At 31.2% G+C, this 20362-nt stretch overlaps 2 protein-coding genes across 4 annotated transcripts; both read right to left on the bottom strand.

The window, feature by feature from the left end:
- Positions 1-529: 529 nt before the first annotated feature.
- On the bottom strand, positions 530-5534 carry LOC100798667 (nuclear transcription factor Y subunit B-10). Of its 2 annotated transcripts, XR_420016.3 has the most exons (8): positions 5280-5534; positions 4964-5191; positions 4731-4860; positions 4532-4537; positions 4344-4418; positions 4185-4235; positions 2233-2301; positions 844-913 (listed from the first exon to the last, which is right to left on the bottom strand). XR_420016.3 is itself a non-coding variant. In XM_003554313.5 (7 exons), exons 2-7 carry the CDS (start codon positions 5176-5178, stop codon positions 875-877), a joined length of 516 nt encoding a protein of 171 aa, XP_003554361.1. In that variant the 5' UTR covers positions 5179-5191; positions 5280-5534; the 3' UTR covers positions 530-874. The 2 variants fall into 2 exon arrangements, 1 of the variants encoding a protein (XP_003554361.1); XM_003554313.5 differs by lacking the exon at positions 2233-2301 and having other exon boundaries at positions 530-913.
- Positions 5535-7322: 1788 nt separating this feature from the next.
- On the bottom strand, positions 7323-14689 carry LOC100784017 (probable LRR receptor-like serine/threonine-protein kinase At1g67720). Of its 2 annotated transcripts, XM_006604486.3 has the most exons (16): positions 14599-14689; positions 14389-14506; positions 13176-13707; positions 12417-12922; positions 12152-12284; positions 11917-11988; positions 11755-11823; positions 11604-11675; positions 11325-11393; positions 10501-10655; positions 10180-10418; positions 8930-9056; positions 8792-8860; positions 8477-8663; positions 8200-8335; positions 7323-7922 (listed from the first exon to the last, which is right to left on the bottom strand). In XM_006604486.3, exons 2-16 carry the CDS (start codon positions 14480-14482, stop codon positions 7587-7589), a joined length of 2796 nt encoding a protein of 931 aa, XP_006604549.1. In that variant the 5' UTR covers positions 14483-14506; positions 14599-14689; the 3' UTR covers positions 7323-7586. The 2 variants fall into 2 exon arrangements, with proteins under 2 accessions (XP_006604549.1, XP_006604550.1); XM_006604487.3 differs by lacking the exon at positions 14599-14689 and having other exon boundaries at positions 14389-14587.
- Positions 14690-20362: the final 5673 nt, after the last annotated feature.

Below are 20362 nucleotides of genomic sequence, written 5' to 3'. Positions count from 1 at the left end.
TCCGCTATTTTCCTGCAAAACTATTCACTAATATTTTTTTTGCTTGGTTTTTTTTTCTTCGGAACTATTCACTAATATGATACTAATAAAATTCAACATAACTGATAGATAATTAAATTCCTTAAATATGCTAATAAAAGTTTCTTTCTCTTACTATGATGAAATTTTTTTTGTTGAAAGAAATAAAATACACTTTGATCTTTATTCTTCTAGAGTTAAGAGTATTATTTAACACACTATTATTTGCTTTCAATTTTCAATTATGAGGATGTTTTGCTTCCAAAAAAAATTCACTGATATGTTAAAACAAGTTTTGCCATTATTCGTGATGCACAATTTAAATTAGTTAATTTCCAATAATTGGGGAGTTTAAATTCTAAAACAATGGCATAAAGTCACCTTATCCTATTTGTAATTAGATAGAAATGGTACAATGACCTAATCATATCCACCAACATTGTGTTAAGTAAAAGGGCCACACTGGTACACGGGTGCACCACACAACAAAGAGTCAAGTAACGAACAAATATAAAAAGAAGCTCGAGCCTTTTTCATACATTATTGCACAAAGAAATTAGGAAAAGAATATTCGGGTTTATGCTTACAATCAGTCCTAAAATCTCGGTCTTTGCCAAGCCGCCTGATGGATTCAGACAACAGGGCTCTAGGATTTACAATATAATAACTTTCAAATAATAATTCGACTCCAAAGATAATATACAAACCTTACTTTTTTTTTTAAAAAAAAAGGACACAAGAACCATCTCCTATGTCAGTATTCACATAACATAAAAAGACATTCAATATGCCGTGAGCACTTGGTAACTGGCGTGGAAAACATACGTTACAACAGGAGGGTTAATAAACTTGATACCTACTCCGGGCCTTGCATTGGAACCATCATATGTTGACCCTGAGAAGATTCAAAAGAAAAAAGAAAACCAATTAATATCACAAATTCAACATCTGTAAGAGTTCTATTACTTATGATAACATCAATTCCTTAAATTAGAATCTAAACTTGCAAACCGCAGGAAAAAAATATGTATCATAAATAACTATGTATTTTCAATCTTATGTTCGTCATTTATATAAAGGTTCAATGGACTCTTAAGCCACAAGGTTATCCCACCAATGTGGCATCTTTAGGGATCAGTTGTGCACTCAGGTAGACTGACGATTTGTAATTCCATTGAGTTGGCCAGCGAGGAAGGGGCAACAAAAGGAAAGGATAATTGCCTTAGAAGGGTCAAAGTGAAATCAATGTTGTTAAATAACTGTTATGGCACCGCCATAGTGTGGCATTTTTTTACTCTTCCGCCATTTGCCATCTGTTATTTGCCGTGGTATGGCGCTTTTAGTCAATGATTCTGTTGTTTTTAATTTATTTATGCTATTTTTTGCTGTTTATTTTAGTTTTTATACACACACATACATAGACTTAAATAACCTTGTAGTCCTTGAATAAAATTTTGATTTTAGTCCTTTTAAGATTTTTTTTTGTTTTAGTCTCTACTGTTAAATAACATTAAATGAAGACTGGCAACCCGTTAACTTGCAACATCATGAAGAGTTTGAAAGGGCAATCGCGTGTTTTTTTTTTTTTTTTGGGTAAATTGTCTATCCTCATTTGTTTAAAACAGTTGGTGACATCAAACTGGTTAATGAGGGATTTCAAAACACGATTTATAAGAAAATTACACGTAACGTAATTGCCTGATTAGACTCCTTAATGATGTGACAAGTTAGTGGGGTGCCAAGGCATTGTTATTTTATAGGGACCAAAAGGTTATAGGCCGCCATACCATCCACTATATGTATATGGCAATCCATTCCAAGTGGGCTATTACCAATACCAACATTCAAAGACATTATATCCCACATTGAGTAAAGACAATAACTAAACTTAAAAGTCATGAGACTGCTACCCAATAAACCAGTTTTATGGGATGAGTTCTTCTCATAAGGTTGATTCACAAGTCATAACATTCAAGATAACAACAACCAAACTTATCACATTTACACAATACTGATTGCAAATAAGCTTATTACTATGAAATAACATCACCATTTCCACCCTTTAATAGTTGGGTAAGAACTAAGTCACTTTTGGATCTTTTTTATTCAAGCACTGAAATTTAGCTTTGATATTAAACAATAATTTTTAAACCTCTGGAGCTATGATAAAATATTCCAGAGTACTTCAGGAAATCCAGTTCTCAAATCACTCACAATTTAAGGATCAGGTACCCTTGTAGCTTAAGATACTTCAATGAATTTGTTTCATTCACCCAGAATTCACTGCCAGAAATATTTTGAATTTAAAATCATGACCAGTAGTAGTAGCATTCTTTTGTTATGCATTTGCAAGAAATAAAATACCAATCTTAAAAACAAGGTAAACTTCATGATATTTTAACACAACCACAAAATAATGTCCCATTTGTTCCCTAAAATAGCCTAGGAAAGTAGCTCAAAAAAACCAAAATATAATACTTCAATAAACAAGGTGGGAAACAAAGCTTGAGCTGTCCAAGCCAGAAATTTCAGCAATCAAGTTTAAGATTAAATCTTAAAGATATATAATTAATAACACTTACTCCCTCCGTTCCAAAACTATAGATGCTTAAGGTTAGTGCACACCCATTAAGAAATATTAATTGATAAAAATTTTAGACTAAAATACCCCTATTTAATCATGTTGGAATCACCATTAACCATAAATATTTGGATAGTGGAGAGTCTAGAGACGATGTTAAGTGGATATTCTCATTGATGAGTGGTTGGCTATTGGTGTCTATCTTGGATAACAAAAAATAGTCAATGCACTAATAATTGTAAACAAGGGTGAAAAAGTTGTGAATTTAGTCTTGGATTTGTAAAACATCTATAGTTTTGGAACAAAACTAAGATGCTAAAACATCTATAATTTTGGAGCGGAGGGAGTATCTATATTAAATAGCATGGATCAATCCATAAATGGCGTACTAATGCCAAAAGCATCATTCACACACACCAATGCTGATTAGCACAAAAAACTATATAACATAGGGGTCTGAACTGCTAAGAAACCTCCAGCCAACCACCACCACAGGATCCACAAAACCTCATTCAATACTAATGCATTATGTAAAAGAATTTTAAAGAAGCTTGGGGCCACACAGCAAATTGACATTTATTATTGTGTGTACTTTGTAGAATCCATTAAGGAGGAAGAATTTCCAAGAACACTCAGTGCCCTAACAAACTGAGAAAGACTGCCCTTCAAAGATGGACCACATATTAAATAACCCCAAATCAACCAAAAAATGCCAAAGTAAGGTGGGAGACAGCATCAAGAGATAAAATCATTGAGAACCTAAATAAAAAAAATCTGCAATTCACACAACTATTTATCAAGGACTTTAATGGGTGAATTGATTTTGCTACCAACCAAAAGTAGCTGACACATTCACAAGTATTATTAGGCACTAATTCTAAGATGGACCTTTTACATATGCCGTGCAAATATGTTTTCTAATATCAAATCAATATGGTATTAGAGCCAGTATCGTGTGGAGCATTTTAACTAAAGATTATAAGATTTTCTGAGGAAAAGGGATTAAACTTAGTTCTGCAAATGGAAGTATCAGTGAGTCACATCCTATTTCTGTCATGAATGCATAACATATACTACCTCCGGTCCTATATATAAGAAACAAATACCCTAACTCATCAAAATCAAGACCAATAAGAATAGTTAAGTTAGTTAAATTAATAATGTCATAAATTTAAATTTTATTCCAAAAATACCCTTAAAATTAACTAGTTTTAAGTGTTGGTTATATTTAATTACACTACTCATAAATCGTAATTCAAGAGATAACTTTTTCAACCAATGGGTGTGACTTGTTTTGTTAATAAGTCAATAAATACATTCACCTTCATGGGAAATGAGTGCATATATCATTAATAAACTCCACAATAAATTAAGGGTAAAAAATATTCTCTCATTTGTTTCTTATGTATAGGATTGGAGGTAAAAAGTAATACTCAATGTTGGAAACAGAAAGTCTATAATATATAAAGCAGTTACAATTCAGAGTTCAAACAAACACCTTAGCCCCTTCATTTAACATTCAACACCGACAGCGCAGAAGTGCAAAGAAAGGGAAGATAGCATGAAACAAGGAGAGCAGAGTTACCTGAGAAATTGTGTAACTAACACCTTGTGAGAAAGAACCTTGATGAGCAAGCTGCCGATTTCACAACAAAAAGATTCCAAAATCAGATGTTATTGTATTCTACACATATTCCCACAAATGCAGTCAAGCATGATTCGCACATTCGTGGGTGCATTCTACCTGAGCATTAGGACTTGGCTGAACATCTTTCTTAGAAGATGAGTCTCCGCCCTTGGCTGAACCCTTCGTATCACCCTGAAATACCACACATTGAAAAACGGTAACAATACCACATATTGAAAAACCGTAACATAAAAATTACAAAGCAGAATAGCTATTCAATCATTAGAATAAAGATTCAAAATTACCTCCATCTGCAACATTCCCAATTCGACCACGGTAAAGCCATAAATAAAAAAAATAAAAAAAATACTATCAGTAAAACCCAGAATCCAACAGCAGAAATCCCTAAAAAAATAAAAACCACACGGTAGACAATTTTGTTTCGGGGGACCAGAAAAGCTTTTGAAATTAAAAAAGAAGTGAAATTATGTAAATCAAAATTACCTCTCTGTATCTAGTGAGGTAAATTTTAAGAGGATCGATATAATCCTCAAAACCAAGAGTGGCCATGGCCCAGAGCAAATCATCACCGTTAATAGTCTTTCTCTTTTCCCTCTGACACTTATCAGAGGCCCTACACGATTAAACGGATTCGAAATTAAAGCACGGGATGATATAATAAGAGAAAAAACGGAAGAGAATGAATCATAAGAAAAAGAAAAGAAAAAGACACTAACTCGCTGGTGATGAAACTGATGAACTCGGATACGCATTCCTGAACGGTCTCTTTGGCGTCCTTGGCGATTTTACCGTTCGCAGGTAGTGCCTTCTTCATGATGCGGCTTATGTTAGCGATGGGGAGGTACCTGTCCTGCTCGCGCACGTTAGAGCGAGGGCTGTGCTCGCCGCTCTCGTGGCTACCGCCGCCTGGACTCGCCGGACCGTCGGCCATGCTCGCCGGAACCCTAATTTGAGAAAGGGAAACATGGTGAAATTGAAACCCTAGAGAAGAGGGGTGTGTGAGTTATGTTTAGGGAAATGTTAAGAAGATACCTGGGTAGGGTTGTAACGAATTTGTATTTGGCGCGAGATCGGTGAGAGAATCGGACGCTGGAGAAGAAAGCAAGGTGGAGACGATTGAGATCTAGACTGAAGCCTATCACCACCGTTCGTTTTCTTTTATTACGCAACACACTAACCTCACTCGCTTTTCGCTTCTTTCTCCACCTTTTTATTTCTCTCTCTTTTTTGGAAGACTGAGATAATTTATTTTAAAAGGTTTTCGTATGTGCAGAAAAAATCAGGTTTGAAATGGATATCAATAAAACAATTATGAACTATAAAAATATTTTTTCAAATTGAACCACACATTAATTATCTATCATTTTTCAAACTTAAATATAAATATGTACTTTAAAAAAATGATGAAAAGGTGTTTCTGGTGGTGAATGTCATAAATGATTCTGACAAGGTGCGTGATTCGACCACGTGTTGGGACTGTGTAATGTACTCGGAGTCCCTCCTTTCTTTGCCTTTTCCTGTTTCTGCGGTTCCTTCTTTAATGCTTTCCAAATTGCTATCAGAATTCAGAAGTCGTTTCCTCCTTTTTATTTACGGACTGGACATTTTGAAAAACATTTATTTTTTGCTCATTCATTTTTGTTATTTATATACCACTTTAATTCATATCTATATTAATTAGACTACAAGTTTATTCTTTTAATAATCTTATAATAAATTATTTATAGATAAATAAAAATATAAATCTTTTACACTATAAGTATATTTAAATTAAATTCTGTTTATATAATGTGATTCTTTTTCTTCTCAAAATACTTTCTTCATCTATGATGAATTGTACATCCTTTCTCCCAAATTAGAAGCTTCAAGTAGTGAATATTTATTTCATTCAATAACTTTCTTATCGTCACTTCCCCCTCTCATCTTCTATTGATGTTTTTTGCTTGTACTTATTATTCATCTCCCAATTCTAATTTTTTTTACCATTCTGTCTTTCTCTCATGTCTATGTTTTGATCTTTTCAATTTTAATCCAACAATTTAAAGTGATCAACCCATTTTAGAGAGTAAAGTAATTTCAATTGCGAATGAAAAAAAAAAAAACTTTTGATATTACAAGCATATGCATACATATAGGAGTGTCAATTATTGATTTTCTTATCAACAATTAAAACTACTTACTTTACTTTTACGTTAAAGAAACCAAATCCTTTCATATAATTTTATAATTTCTAAACTCGAACTTGTGCCGTAATAAAAAAAAAATAGCTATGAAACGTAATAAAAAAAAAACTCGAACTTGTGCTAGTAATTATTGTTTCGGAAGTCAAGGCAAAAAAATTCAACTCTAAAACTTACGTTCTGAAGTTTTAAGGGCATTTTAAGTATTAAAAGAAAAAAAAAAGCGTTGACCAATACAAATAGAAAAAAAGGTTTAATTAATCATTAATCTCTAAACCTGCACATTTTTTGTTTGTCTTTATACCTAAAAATTCTACATTTTAATTTTTACATAAATTATACAAGCAATTCTCTTTAAAAAATCATTTTAGTCCTTATGCCTCTATTCTGTAACAGATTTAAAGCTAGAAAACTAACATAAACTAAAACATTAAAAATTGCTCGTATAAGTATTAAAATGTAGAGTTTTAAGGACTAAAACAAAAGATTGGCACACATATAGGGACTAAAGATTAATTAAACCTACTAAAAAAAGGTGTGCAAAAATTATTTTCTACTCTTTAGATTGTTTTGGGCCGACAATGAGGCTAGGCCCGAAGTTAAAATCAGCCTGCTCCAATTCATGATCAGGATCATTGGTTTAGTAAGACTTCTTTCAGTAGGAAATAATTATTGTTGCAAATTTTGTTAATACAAAACTCATATACGAATGACATGGGATAATCACTTTCTCTAATTTAATCCGTCTATGAACTTAAAAGATTGTCCAATGAAAAAGTAAACAAATAAAATTCGTGCAAGTTTGTACTAAAATTTTTGTAACAAATAGTAATGTTGTTCTACCTCAATCACTACTACTTCCCCTCCACGGTTTTAGAATTTTAGTATCATGCTATGAAACAAAAAATCAATAATTATTCAAAATTGACATCCTGCCATGGCAATTCAATGTATACAATGTATCAGTGCTTGCAAAGGCAGAACGCATTAACTCCAAATACATACATATATACTGTTCATTTGTTTGGGAGGGGAACCAATCATTAAACCACATATGAACAAGGCCTCCTCCACATACAAAAGAAGTAATGAGAGAAAAAAATAAAATCAGAGGAAGAAAAAAAAGAGAGAAAATTTTGCTTTTGTTTACAAGAGATATCTATCTTGCTGTAGGCTGTGCAATTGATTCATCAATTGACAGGTAACTCTCAGCTCCACCTAGATCCATTGACCCCATGTTCATGGAAGAATGAAAAGAATTTTTTGACATATCATCTGAGTTGCCTTCTCTTAATGCTTCTGCCTGTCTCTCAATAGATATTGCATCTTGGATCTCCTTTAGAGCTTCTGAAATTGATGGTCGCATATGTCCGTGGGGCTGAACACACATCAATGCTTTCTCTGCTATTTTCCACATCGATTGAAGGTCATAGTCATTCCGCAACAAGGGATCGATAATACCTTGTATATCTCCACTCTCAATGTGTAATTTTGCCTATGAAAAACATCGATGCAGGCAACCAAAATTTAGTTTTAGATAATTTAACATATATAGTTTAAAAATATTGCTAGGTTAATTTTAGAAAAGAAGCATATAGCTTGCCAATTTCATAAATTTACACATGCATTCTTGTGCATGTTAAATGTTAATATGACTTACTTTTTTCAGTCTTGCAAATTAAATACTATACAAATCATTTGAGGGGAAAAAAACTAAGATGGCTTTCTTTATACTCTTAAAAAATTTATGTTGCAGAGAAATCAAAACTTACCCATTGAACTATGTTTCGGCAATTTACACCGAAGCTTTCATTTGATATTGCTTCTTGACCAGATATGAGTTCAAGAAGAATTACACCAAAACTATAAACATCACTCTTGTCGGTCAGCTGCTGGGAAATATAGTACCTGTCAAGAAAAGATTTCAAGGACAAATTTGAGGTTACTGAGGCAAAGGCGATTTGAGCTTAGTCATCCAACTAAGATCAAGGCACAAAAACATTGTTTGCTTAAACACATAAATTCACTAAAATTAGATAAAGGCCTTACTCAGGATCCAGATATCCTACTGTTCCTCGAACTATACTTGAAACATGGGAAACTCCATCAACAGCAAGTTTTGAAAGACCAAAATCTGAGACCTTGGCTCTCATGTGCTTGTCGAGAAGAATATTGCTGCTTTTTAAGTCTCTGTGGATAACGACAGGAACACAACCCGTGTGAAGATATTCAATCCCTGAACAAGCATGCGAATATATTATAGTGTGATTGATCATAAGAGAAGGGACATTCAATCAGAAAATTAGAGAAAAAATAATTATATATTCTTAAATGCATTAGCTTAATAATTCAAAAATCATAAACCTTTGGCAGCATCTTCTGCAATCTCAAGGCGCTTAATCCAATTGATACTCCGTCCATGCACTAATGGGCCTACAAGAAGTTTGACATAATTATGAACATATGGATTTCTGCTCCTTGATTCAAATCATGCAGGCTTACCATAAAGATGTTCCTTTAGAGTGCCATTATGCATGAACTCATAAACAAGCATACTATTCTCTTCATCTCGACAATAACCAAGCAGCTGCACCAAATTTCTGTGGTGTATTCTTGAAAGAAGAGTAACCTGGATCAAAGAAAAACATCAATTCAATTACAATAGAATTTAGTAAGAAAATTGCAACTATTTTATCTACTTTATGCTTTATTTAGAAACAAAAGAGGGCAGGCAAAAAAATAGAAAGAAATGGTAAATGATGAGAAAACTGCAAACCTATAAATTCACCTGTGAAATAATTATCTAAAAATATCACAAACTCATTTTTTATTTTCTCTCAACTCTTTCTCTTTTTTGGAGAGGTAGTATTTTATGGAACTAATGCAAAATGCCACCCCCATTTCGTTTGATCTCATTTTCTTATCTTTTCAAACAATGTAATCAGACTTTCAACCTAAATTTTATTCCTCCTTTGTCAATTCCTTTCCTCCCATCATCCCAAACAAGCTCGGAGAGGCCATTCTAAATTCATTGGTGATTGATAGGTTTAAGAAGAAAACTTGAAGTTTAACTGCAGAATAGATTGTGGATACCAAATAACTTAATGGTACCACTTTGTTCTAGTCCATAAGCCAAAGCTCTGTAATGCAGATCTAAGTTTAGAATAGTGCACTAGAAATGTTTGGTAATGATGTCTATCCTCCAGTTTGTGTCAATAATTGACCTGTAAAATAAAGGTTTCTGGAAGACAGATGGGTTATTTTAAAGTTCTCTGCACAATTTCAGTCATTATAAATTTACTCATGCAACATTGTAAAACATGTTTCCACTTTGGGACAACAGTTGAACTTAGATGATAAATACCCAAAAAATATGCTACAATTTTCTGCAAGGGCAACTTTCTGTCCTGTTCAAGAACATGGTTTTACTCAAGGTTTTTATTTATTTTTAAATAAGCTGTTTTAAGATGATTAGTGTATGAGTAATGGCCAGAGTATATTCATTCATTTGTTCTTTTAAATTAGATTAAAAACATTTTTGCCAATTAGCCACAACCTACTTTTATTTCTCAAGGGATTGCTGCAAGAAATTTCCGTTGGTCCATGCATTATTTCAATTATTGACAAATATGTTTTACATCCATGAAACAAAGCAAAATCTCAAAGATCATAAAAAGAAAATGCCACACGCAAAATAATAAGTTACAGTGCAATGCTGGAATACTTCGAGAGGTTTATTAAATGCAGGTTACCTCGTTTGAGAACTCTCGCTTGCCTTGATAGGAATTACTGGTTAAAACTTTAACTGCTATCTCTTTTCCATCTTTTAGCTTCCCATAGTATACAACTCCAAAACCACCAGAACCAATTTTTTTCTCAAAGTTATTTGTAGCATTTTCAATTTCAGAATAACTGAAGCAGTGAGCAGCTTCTGCAGGATCATCGCTCTTCCAAGAAGCCAGCCTTTGTGTAGGGAGAGAATCAATGCAGCCTATAAAAGTGTAAACATATAAACCATGTTTTATCATCTCAAATATCTAACAGACACGATAAATAACTGTTTAGAATTCTACCTTGCTCATGATATCTTCTCTTCCCTTTATGCATATATAAGCAAGATATAATAGTAGCCAAAAGTAGAACAGAAGCTCCAACTGATGAACCAATGATAACATACATGTGTCCCTTTATTCTACTTTCTCTGTGAAGATTTATATTTCCAGAGTAGCTGTTCAGAAAAAAGAGTAGTGGTTATCACATAAATATGGTGAAGAGATAATTAGAAAATTTGCAACAAAAGAATAAACAATGATTTACAAGAAATATATTTTCAACTAGATTTGAAGTAATTTCATTCTGAGAGAAAAAAATTCAAGCATACTAAAGTAGCATCCAATATTACTAAGAAGATTAGCTCATAGATACTAAATGTTTATCTAAGCAATATGACATTCAGCTGAAAGTCCAAAAGATTAAACGAGAATCATCTAAAAGAAAGAGACAAGGATAAATATGAAAGAACAAAATACAGGAAGAGTAGGGGAAGAAAGTATGATTGGATATTAGCCCATTGACATGAAACTTTCTTTTAAAACACACACACACACACACTCTAGGCCTTTCTCCTAAATAATCTTCACCTTAATGGATCAAACTTGGCTTGTTACTTTTTCTAGTTACATAGCAGCCAAATTTGTTTCATGTTGTTACAGATATCAACACTAAGCATGAACCAGGAAAAGATTATAACATCTAGAAGAAAATAGTTAACAAGATAGAAATGTTTATCAATTATCCTCTAAGATGAGACCTGCCAATACTTTCCTCCATTTTCTATTATAGTAATGTTGCATGGTCCCAACTTATGCTTAAGATACAATGTTGAAACTGTACTCACTTCAAAACCAAATCTTTGCTTAGAAGTTCTGATGGTATTGTTCCAGATAACATATTATTTTGCACATACCTGCAAATATCATAAGCATTGCATAATTATCTCAAAATAAAGCAAAAAGTATAAATCATAATAACTTAAGTATTATTTTAAACATGACTACAGTCACCAGGGTCATCAACAGAGGTATATATTCTATTTAAGATCATAACTGGATGTATCAGAAGTATAAATGTTTCCAATTTGATAAAACGACTGATATATAAGTTTTAGAAGGCTTACAGTTCCCTCAAGCTAGGAAGGTTTGTCAAAGAGGTTGGGAGCACACCTGTCAATTGATTGTTTTCAAGATGACTGCAAAGGAAAAAATTGCACTTAGGTAACTATTACATACACCATAACATGACAAGCGGAAGAAATTATCAGGGATTACATGATCTTTAAGTCCATGCATCCAGTAAAATCTGGAAATGGACCGGTCAACATATTTCCATCAAGCCATCTGCATTAAAGGATTAAATCATATAATGGATCAAACATGAAACATTGACAGCTAAGTACCAAAAATATTATAAATTAAGATGATGAAACTTACAGTTCAACCAAACCAACCAATTTGGTGATATCCAAAGGAATATTTCCAGTTAAGTTTTTATTGGATAACAAGCTGTCACCACCATGAAAACAAATTAACTATAAGATCACTTGCACTTCTCTATCAAGTTTTAAAACATATATAAACTGAACTTATCCTTTCTCTTTTCCTTTTTGGGCTAGAGAAGGAAACCATACATAAGCAAGACTATAACCTAAAAAAAATTAACCTTTACATTGAAACTATTCTTGGCTGTGGATCAGAGTTACATCGAACCCATGACCATGGAACAGGCAGACATGGATCACCACCTTCTTGGAGCCAGTCTGCTGCAGAGTAGTGTGAAAGTATATTGGAAATTGTTGCTCCTACAAAAAATCCCATTCACATAGTACATAAATTAATCCACATGGTACAACAAATTTTCTAAATAGTTATTCTACATTGTTGCGAGTTAGTTAAAAAAACACACACATGTAGTTTCTTATTAAAGAACTAACCATCTAGAGAGCCATCATTTTTCTCCAAATACATATTTATCTCCATGGCATTTAGGAGAGGTCCCCTAGAAGAATCATATGTCTTGCCAAATCTAAAAGAGAGCACAAAGGGTAAAGATATATTGGTAAATCCTGGTTCATAGAGGCGATATTTCCCTTGAGCATTTTCTTCAATATTTACAACAGCCTTGCTAATATCTGGCTGACCCGGAAGTACTAGCCTGAATTTTCTAGACTCATCGGGATCCAAATCTTCAATCTCTGCAAAATAGGTGAATGCCCAACCAGTACCCGGAAAACCATCCAAGTTCAACCGGTAAGTTAGAGATCCATTAGTACCCACTACAGCTGTTTGCATCACTTTCACTGGAGGCATTTCATCTCTGTTGACATCAATTGGTACTGTTGTAGAAATTTTCTCAGTTCCAGCAGCAACATCAACAAGATAATTAGCTTTCTTCACAGAATCTGACTCCCAAATTCTATCAAAAGGGTCATCAGGATACCTGAAATGACAAAGTTGTGAAGTTCTGAAACGAAAGGAAAGTTCTATGATTTTACCTAGTCGGCTAGTCAAGAGGGATATCAATATGTAAGGGACGTGTACATGTTTAACAATATGGTTTGTTGACCCTGTAATACTCTTACATACTCAATCCATCAAAATTAATCCATATCCACACACTTATAAAAAATTCTTTCAAATGTTAATGAGTAGGAGAACAGATTATGAAGCAACATATAGAATGACTTAAGTACCTAATTGGAGCATCACTCTCTGCACCAAAATTTATCCTTGCAGAGACACTAAGGTAGAAGTGTTGCTCAAATTGTGTATAGTAAACCGAACCGTTGAACTGCCGAAGTTCTAGTGTAGATATAAATGGTTGTCCTGTTGTTGCATTCGATAAGCATACACTTACTGTAGGACTCGAAGCCAAAAATATAAGCTCTCGCATTTCTATGCTATTAGCATCAGATATAACGATAGTAGACCAATGCGTAGCCCCAACAGAAATGTCAAATTTCGGATAAACATTGTTATTGTCAAAGTTCCCGTATAAGAAGCTTGCCCTCAATAGGTATCTCGTCCTGCTAACAACTTCAAGAGTGTAGCAGTATTTCCTGGAATCAGCGGGAAAGTGTCGAAGTGTTGTGTATTGCTTCCGTGTCTCGTTTGCAACTGATATAGTGCTTATTTGTCCATACGTAAGCTTATCATCAGGAGTCCAATGAAGACCAAGTTCATCAGTAAATTTTTCTGTACCTCCACAGTCCAAACTTACAAAACCTGCTTAAAATGACATATTTTGTAATTCATAGCAGCCTAAATAAATAGAATTAATTCCAAACTCTACCAAAAATATTGCAGACAAAGTCCAGGAGATTAACCATCATAAAAGTTTTCTAAACAGAAACAAACAAAGCTTCATATAAAGATTCATTAACCATTATAAAACTCGATCTTAACCGATGATCTCATATCCAACCGAACCAGTATGAATCAATTTATCAACTGTCATCGAGGCTTAGATCTTAGTATTTTTTTTTTCCTATTCTGTTTATTGTTAATGTATACACTGCGCAAAAGCATCAATAATCACCGCTATCTCTCTAAAACAGGATGGTAAATAGTAAATAAATTTATTTTGCTCCATAGGATCCAAAGTATAAACCAGAAAGACATTAATTTTTTTAGAGAAATATTGATAAAAGCAACTGCTAAGGAGTTCTCAGAATTCAGATTTTCATCCAAAGAAGAACACCTTCGGGCACAGCACAGACGCGGAGAAAAATAAGGAAGAAAATAAAAAGCAGAAATATTAACAAACCGATAAGCAGAGGCAGAGAACTACAACAACTGCTAAAACAAGACGTCATTTGCAGAGTAAATAAAAGTGGTGGAGCTGGAAAAGATTTGGTGTTGAGAAAAGACAAGAAGAGAATTGAATGAAGAAAGAAAGAAAGATACCTTGCATGATCTGAGCAGAGGAAAAAGAAGGTGAGTGGAGTAGGAGTGAGAGGGAGAGTGCAAACTTGAAGGAGGAGAGGAAGATACTCTCCATTTTTTTCTAGGGTGTGTGGCTTTGCTAAAATGAAACCATAGAAATGTGAGAAACCAATACAGAAAGTGAACTACTCTCTCAGTTTGTTTCTAGGCAGAAGAAGAAGAAGAACATACCAGAATAGAAGTTGGTATCGCTTTTCGCTGTTAGTCGCATTCTACTACACTAAAATTAAATAATAGATGTTGATTCTTCATAGTGTACAGATGAAAAGAAAGTGTTTTTCTAAATTGGTTAAGAATTTTTTTTATAAAAAATATTTATTATCAAAATCATAGATAAATGTTAAAAAAATCATAAATAATTTTATATATTTCAATAAAATAATTTTTTTAATTTTTTAACTAAAATTCTTTGGACATTTGTTAAAAAGAAAATAGATATTGATAACAAGAAAAACTCTTCCATGCCCTTTGGGCATTCGCAATGTACAGCCCGAAAAGTGAGAGATATTTAAAAAAATCATTTATTTTAAAAAATTGGTGTGTCATGCATTTAAAAGACTAAAATATTTTACCAATAAATACCAAAAAAAGAAAATCAATACCAATAACGACAAAAAAAAACTTGTATAGATATTACATTTATTTTTTTATTTAAAGGGTTTGGATAAATAAAAATTTGTTCAGAATCTCATATTAATATTATGATGATAATGTTTTTAGAATGGTAACTTCAGAGAAGTTTTATTTAGTTAATGCCCTCCATCATCTGTGGATTAATAATTTAATATCACAGTTTTATTTGTGAAGATTTTTGGTCATAGACAAAAAAATTATTAAAAGAAAAAGATAACTTGCAAATTTTATAACTTATAATAATATTATTTAATCAATTATTACATTATTTTCCATGCACAATAAATTATTAAAAAATTCATCATTAGTTTTTTATCGTAAATAAATTTTAATTTGGAATCTTTGTTAATGTTTTGTCTATGAAGGTAATAGTTAAGAGTTTCAATTTTCATTAAAAAAAATGAAATTAAATTTTAGTATATTTTCATTTCATAAAAGAATGTATTATTTATTTTGGTCAACCAAAAACTATATAATACTTTGTTTTCTTTTGTAAGTTTAAAGTACATTCCGCGAGTATTCTAAATTTCTAGTATAATGATTTATGAAAGAGAATTTGGGAATTGGGATAGTGGTACTCTGGTGGTAGTAGCGTTAGCACGGATAGGGATAACAGGTTTCACTTTTCAGTGTCGTATTTGTGCTTAGTGGTGCGTGGGTCCCACAGCTTGACGACAGAGTGTCATATGAGGACCCATGTCGTATGATGAAGTGCGAGACTAGCCTAAGTCAAGAAGATCGCATGAGTCGTTTACACTGTCACATGATCGTGTTTTTTTTTTTTTACATGGACTTTACCCTTTCTTATTCAATATTTACTCTTTTTCTCTTTTAATTTTTTTCTCGATTCTTTAATGAGGATTTCATTGCACTATTTTGATAGTAATGTATCTCCCTTATAGAGGAGCTAAATAATTCATCCTATGTTTGTTTTTGAAAAAAATTAAGTTAAATAAAACAAAATGTAGAAGAAAAAAAATTCTTCATTTTATCTTTCATTTAGTATAAGTGTATGAATATCGAGTGTGTGGAAAATTAGCGTGAAATTTTTTCAATTTAATTAAAAATTTCATATTCAAAATTTGGATATATAATTACATTAAATATTCAAAGATTTTTTTTATCATTTATGATGATTATATTCGGAGTAAAATTATTTCTAATAAAAAATAATATAATTTAGAAAAAAAATAATTAAGTGTATGACATTTCTTTTTACAGCACAATAAGTGTATGGTAATAAGTGTTTTTGTGTGTAACTACGTAAAAAAACATCTAGTCAAGTTAGGGACTTTATGTAAAAAAAACAATTCTTTGTTTTTATTTTTATTTTTTTCCCCTCTTTTTTTCACGGAGTTCATGATTTTTTCATTCTTATTTTTATATAAAAATGGAAATGTTTTTACACATTTTTTTTATATCTTTTTATTCACTCTTCTACTCATTTAAATAAGGTGAACTGAAGAATTTTGTTTTCATTATGTCTTATTTTTATTGGTCTAAACAATATATTGTTTTTTATTCCTATTTTTTATGTCGAAACAAAAAGCTTAGGTAGTGAAAAAATAAATTCAAATGGTATCTTCCCATAAGGCACTAATAATTAATAAGGTTTTAATATTACTATTTTCTTATATATATATAAAGTTAAATAAAATAAATTATTTACTTTATTATTATGACAAATTATAATGTTTAATTGGAAAGGCGCGGTACTTACATTTCATATTCAACTTGTTAATTAAATAAAGTAACTGATAATAAATTATAAAGTTTAGAGTTATATAAGAGATACTGAGGGGCCAAAGCCCGCCACACAAATGATACCAGTTTTTCTAATATCATACTAATTATTAATATGAGTTTGTAAAAAAATAAAAATACTGTAATAAGGCATGGTATTCTCTTATTTTATTTACATTTACCACCAGTACACTACAGTCACAATATGTTAAATAATGTTTTATATTTTTGCTCCTTAGTCCTTAATTACAACGTGGGATAACCCATGAGTAACCACTTGACATATAGTTATCATAATTCATAGGCCTCCCAAAGTCCAAACTTTGTGATAGAACCACAGAAGTGAAAAAGAAAAGCCATAAGTTGAAAGAGAAAGTGGGTCATTTTGGTGTTGCCCGAATCTACATCTCGATCCTGTGAGTCTCTGACACTTTTAATGTTGATTTATGGAAGGTCCAGCGACCAATATCACTCAATTTGATCATTTCAATGTCATCATCATAAGAGGATGGAAGAACAATATCCAAGTGTCAAAATAAAATGTTGAACTAGTTGCCAACATGAAATGAACTAAATAAATTGATGGGTGAAGTATATATTATGTTATGTCTACCTGAGTTCTTACTATTATAATTTTGATTAATTGGTCTTTTTCGTTTTTTAATCTTTTAGCTATATTGATTTGTCTTTTTTATTTTAATAGCAATTTGGGTTCCTTTTAATTTTTTATTCACACTTTTACTTTTAGTCTCCATATTTTTTTCCTATGATTTTAGTTCTTAAATGTTAGAAAATTCATTATTTATTCCCATAACCAACTTTGCTTACGTTGATTGTTTGACTTAATAATTGACTATTGATATGTCAGTATTCTAATAATGTGTAAATTAACATTTAATAATTAAAATTAATTAATTAAAATATAAAAAAGAAAAGAAATAAATTTACGTAAAATTGTGGATTGGAAAATTTTTGTAGATTTTTTAAAATCTGATAATATAAATTGTAAAAGAAAAAAAATCAAAATTCCAAATAAGAAATTAAAGAATGATAAAAAAAAAACTATTTATATATAATTAAATATATATTTTTAATTTCTCATAACAGTCTCAGTCTCAGACTCTCACTCCATACTCCTATTTATCACGTATAAGGTTTAATAATACTGATCACTATAATTCATAGGTTGAGGTGGATTACTGAATAGTACCAAATTTTGAGCATTTTTCAAATGCATGTTGTTACTCAAAAGTTAATTAACTTAAGCCTTAACACATGTTATATTGACGGATTTAATTTATCTAAAGTGGACAATTCACTTTAAAAATCAATAATTAATATTATTATAATATTTCTATGATTAATTATATATACACATAATATTAATAATTGTTTTTCTTATTAACAACTAAAGTTAATTACTTTATTTTATAAAATAAATTAGTCACTTTTAAAGTATCCGGATGTAAAATTGTGAATCCCACATAAATAAAGTGCATTGAAGTATTGATTGCAAATCATAATGTTACCGGTACGGGCATTAGGAATAGTGGAAGACATTTGATTACTTTGAATGCTCGCACCTCGAGGACAAGTTTGGCCAGAACTATTTTTCCAAGGTCCAAGTAAATTGGACAAGTTTGATCCACAATTGCTTAAAAATATTTTTATTTTCCTCTATTAAATTTGAACAACTTTTTTCTCATGTCACTTTCTCATAATTGTTAAAATATATTCTTTATATGTCACCTGCCACATAAGAGGAATCCACAACTAAATCTGAAAATATAAGATTGATGGAATAATTAAAAAGGAAAAAATAATAATAAATTTGATTTTTCGTATTAATAAATTAATTATTAACATTTGGATAAAAAAAAAAACACTAAACCCATACAATTTATTTCCATGTTATGTTAACATCAATGCATCAAACATGCTTTGAAAATAAACTTAACCCTTAAGTCACAGAAAGCCAAAGTGGACAATAATTTTGAAACATATCTAAAAGTATTTGACTTCCATTGCAGTATTATACTTTTCATTGTCAAAATGAATCAATTAACAAAGTTTTATAAACAAACAGCATACGTTATATTGTATGTTTCTTAATTTACACGCTGACATTATAATAAAGAAAAAAGATTCAATGGCAAATGGATGGTTTGCACAATTGCATCTTGCAAGTTTACGTGACGAACAGAAGGAAGATGCGGGGAATGAAACAAAATGGTCACTAAAATTTAAAGATCCCCACATACCTTAATTCTATCGTGTTTAGTCACTTTGGTTGGTGACTTTCTGAAAAGCACGATCGATCCATTTTCTTCTTTTATTGACAAAACTAAGAACAATTGAATTTGATATATGAGCACGGCCTTTAGCTTTCAAAAAGATGACAGAATTATAATGGTTTTCAGTGGCCTTCACCTTTTCCACTTTTGCTTTTGGACTTTCGATGGAATCAAAAACATATTAGAGGCACGTATTTTTTTTTATTTCTAAAATACTAGCTGGTCGCTTTTGCGTTTTCCTTTTGGTTTAGGATTTCAAATGGTAATTCCAACGAATATTATTACTATATATTTTGGTCAAATGTGATTTTATTTTTGATAAATGTGATTAAATATCGCTTTTATTGTTTGATTTTTTTTATTGATTTTGTTTTTTTTAATTAAAATTTAATAAATGAATTTTACATTTTTTACCGCTACTTACTAATGATATAAAATGCATGCTAGACAAGACACATTATACGTTATATCAGGATAGTTACTAATTGGTATGACTAGATGGCTGCATCACTATTACGTAAAGACATGATTTTTTAAAAAAGTTATTAAGAAATTGATAAATAAAATTAAATGACTAAAAATAAATTTAATCATATCTACAAGAATTAATAATATGCTTAAATTTTACAAGAATTAAAAAAATATTTAAATTGATATCTTTAATAATAATTAAAATTCCTTAAAATTAAGTAAGTATAGAGAGAAACCTTTTTTAATTTTAATTTTTAAACGTTTTTACTAACTATTTTTCTTAAAGACAATTGTCAAAGAATAAATAAAATAATTGTTGCCAACCAATTAAATTGTACCAGTTTAGTTTCACCTAATCTTTAACCAACATAAAGCAACACCTTCAACTGGTGTCGCTGGTCGCTGCCATTGGATTCTTATGATAAAAGTCAGGGGCTTTAACCATTTTTATTGGTCAAACAATTATGTTCCCTTTTTTTTTACAGAATTATGTTCCCTTTTTAAATTTATAAAATCTGATTCATATATTGTATCAGTTTACTTCCACGTAACTTTTAACCAACACAAAGTAACAGCTTGAAGCATTTCAATTGGTCCTTCATTAATCAATTCCCCACTGCCATTGGATTCTTATGATAAAAGGTAGGGGCTTTAACAAAAAAAAATTGGTCAAACAAATTTGTTCCCTTTTTAATTTTATAAAATCTTATTTATGTTCTTATCTCCTTATTCAAAAACACATGTTTGCGGAATTGCGGTGTTATTTAAAAAAAAAAAATCGACACTTCAATTGT

The sequence above is a fragment of the Glycine max genome, chromosome 19, assembly GCF_000004515.6.
Source record: "Glycine max cultivar Williams 82 chromosome 19, Glycine_max_v4.0, whole genome shotgun sequence".
Classification (NCBI taxonomy): domain Eukaryota; kingdom Viridiplantae; phylum Streptophyta; class Magnoliopsida; order Fabales; family Fabaceae; genus Glycine; species Glycine max.
The sequence above is the reverse complement of the archived record's forward strand: the minus strand, read 5'-3'. Positions and strand labels throughout refer to the sequence as shown.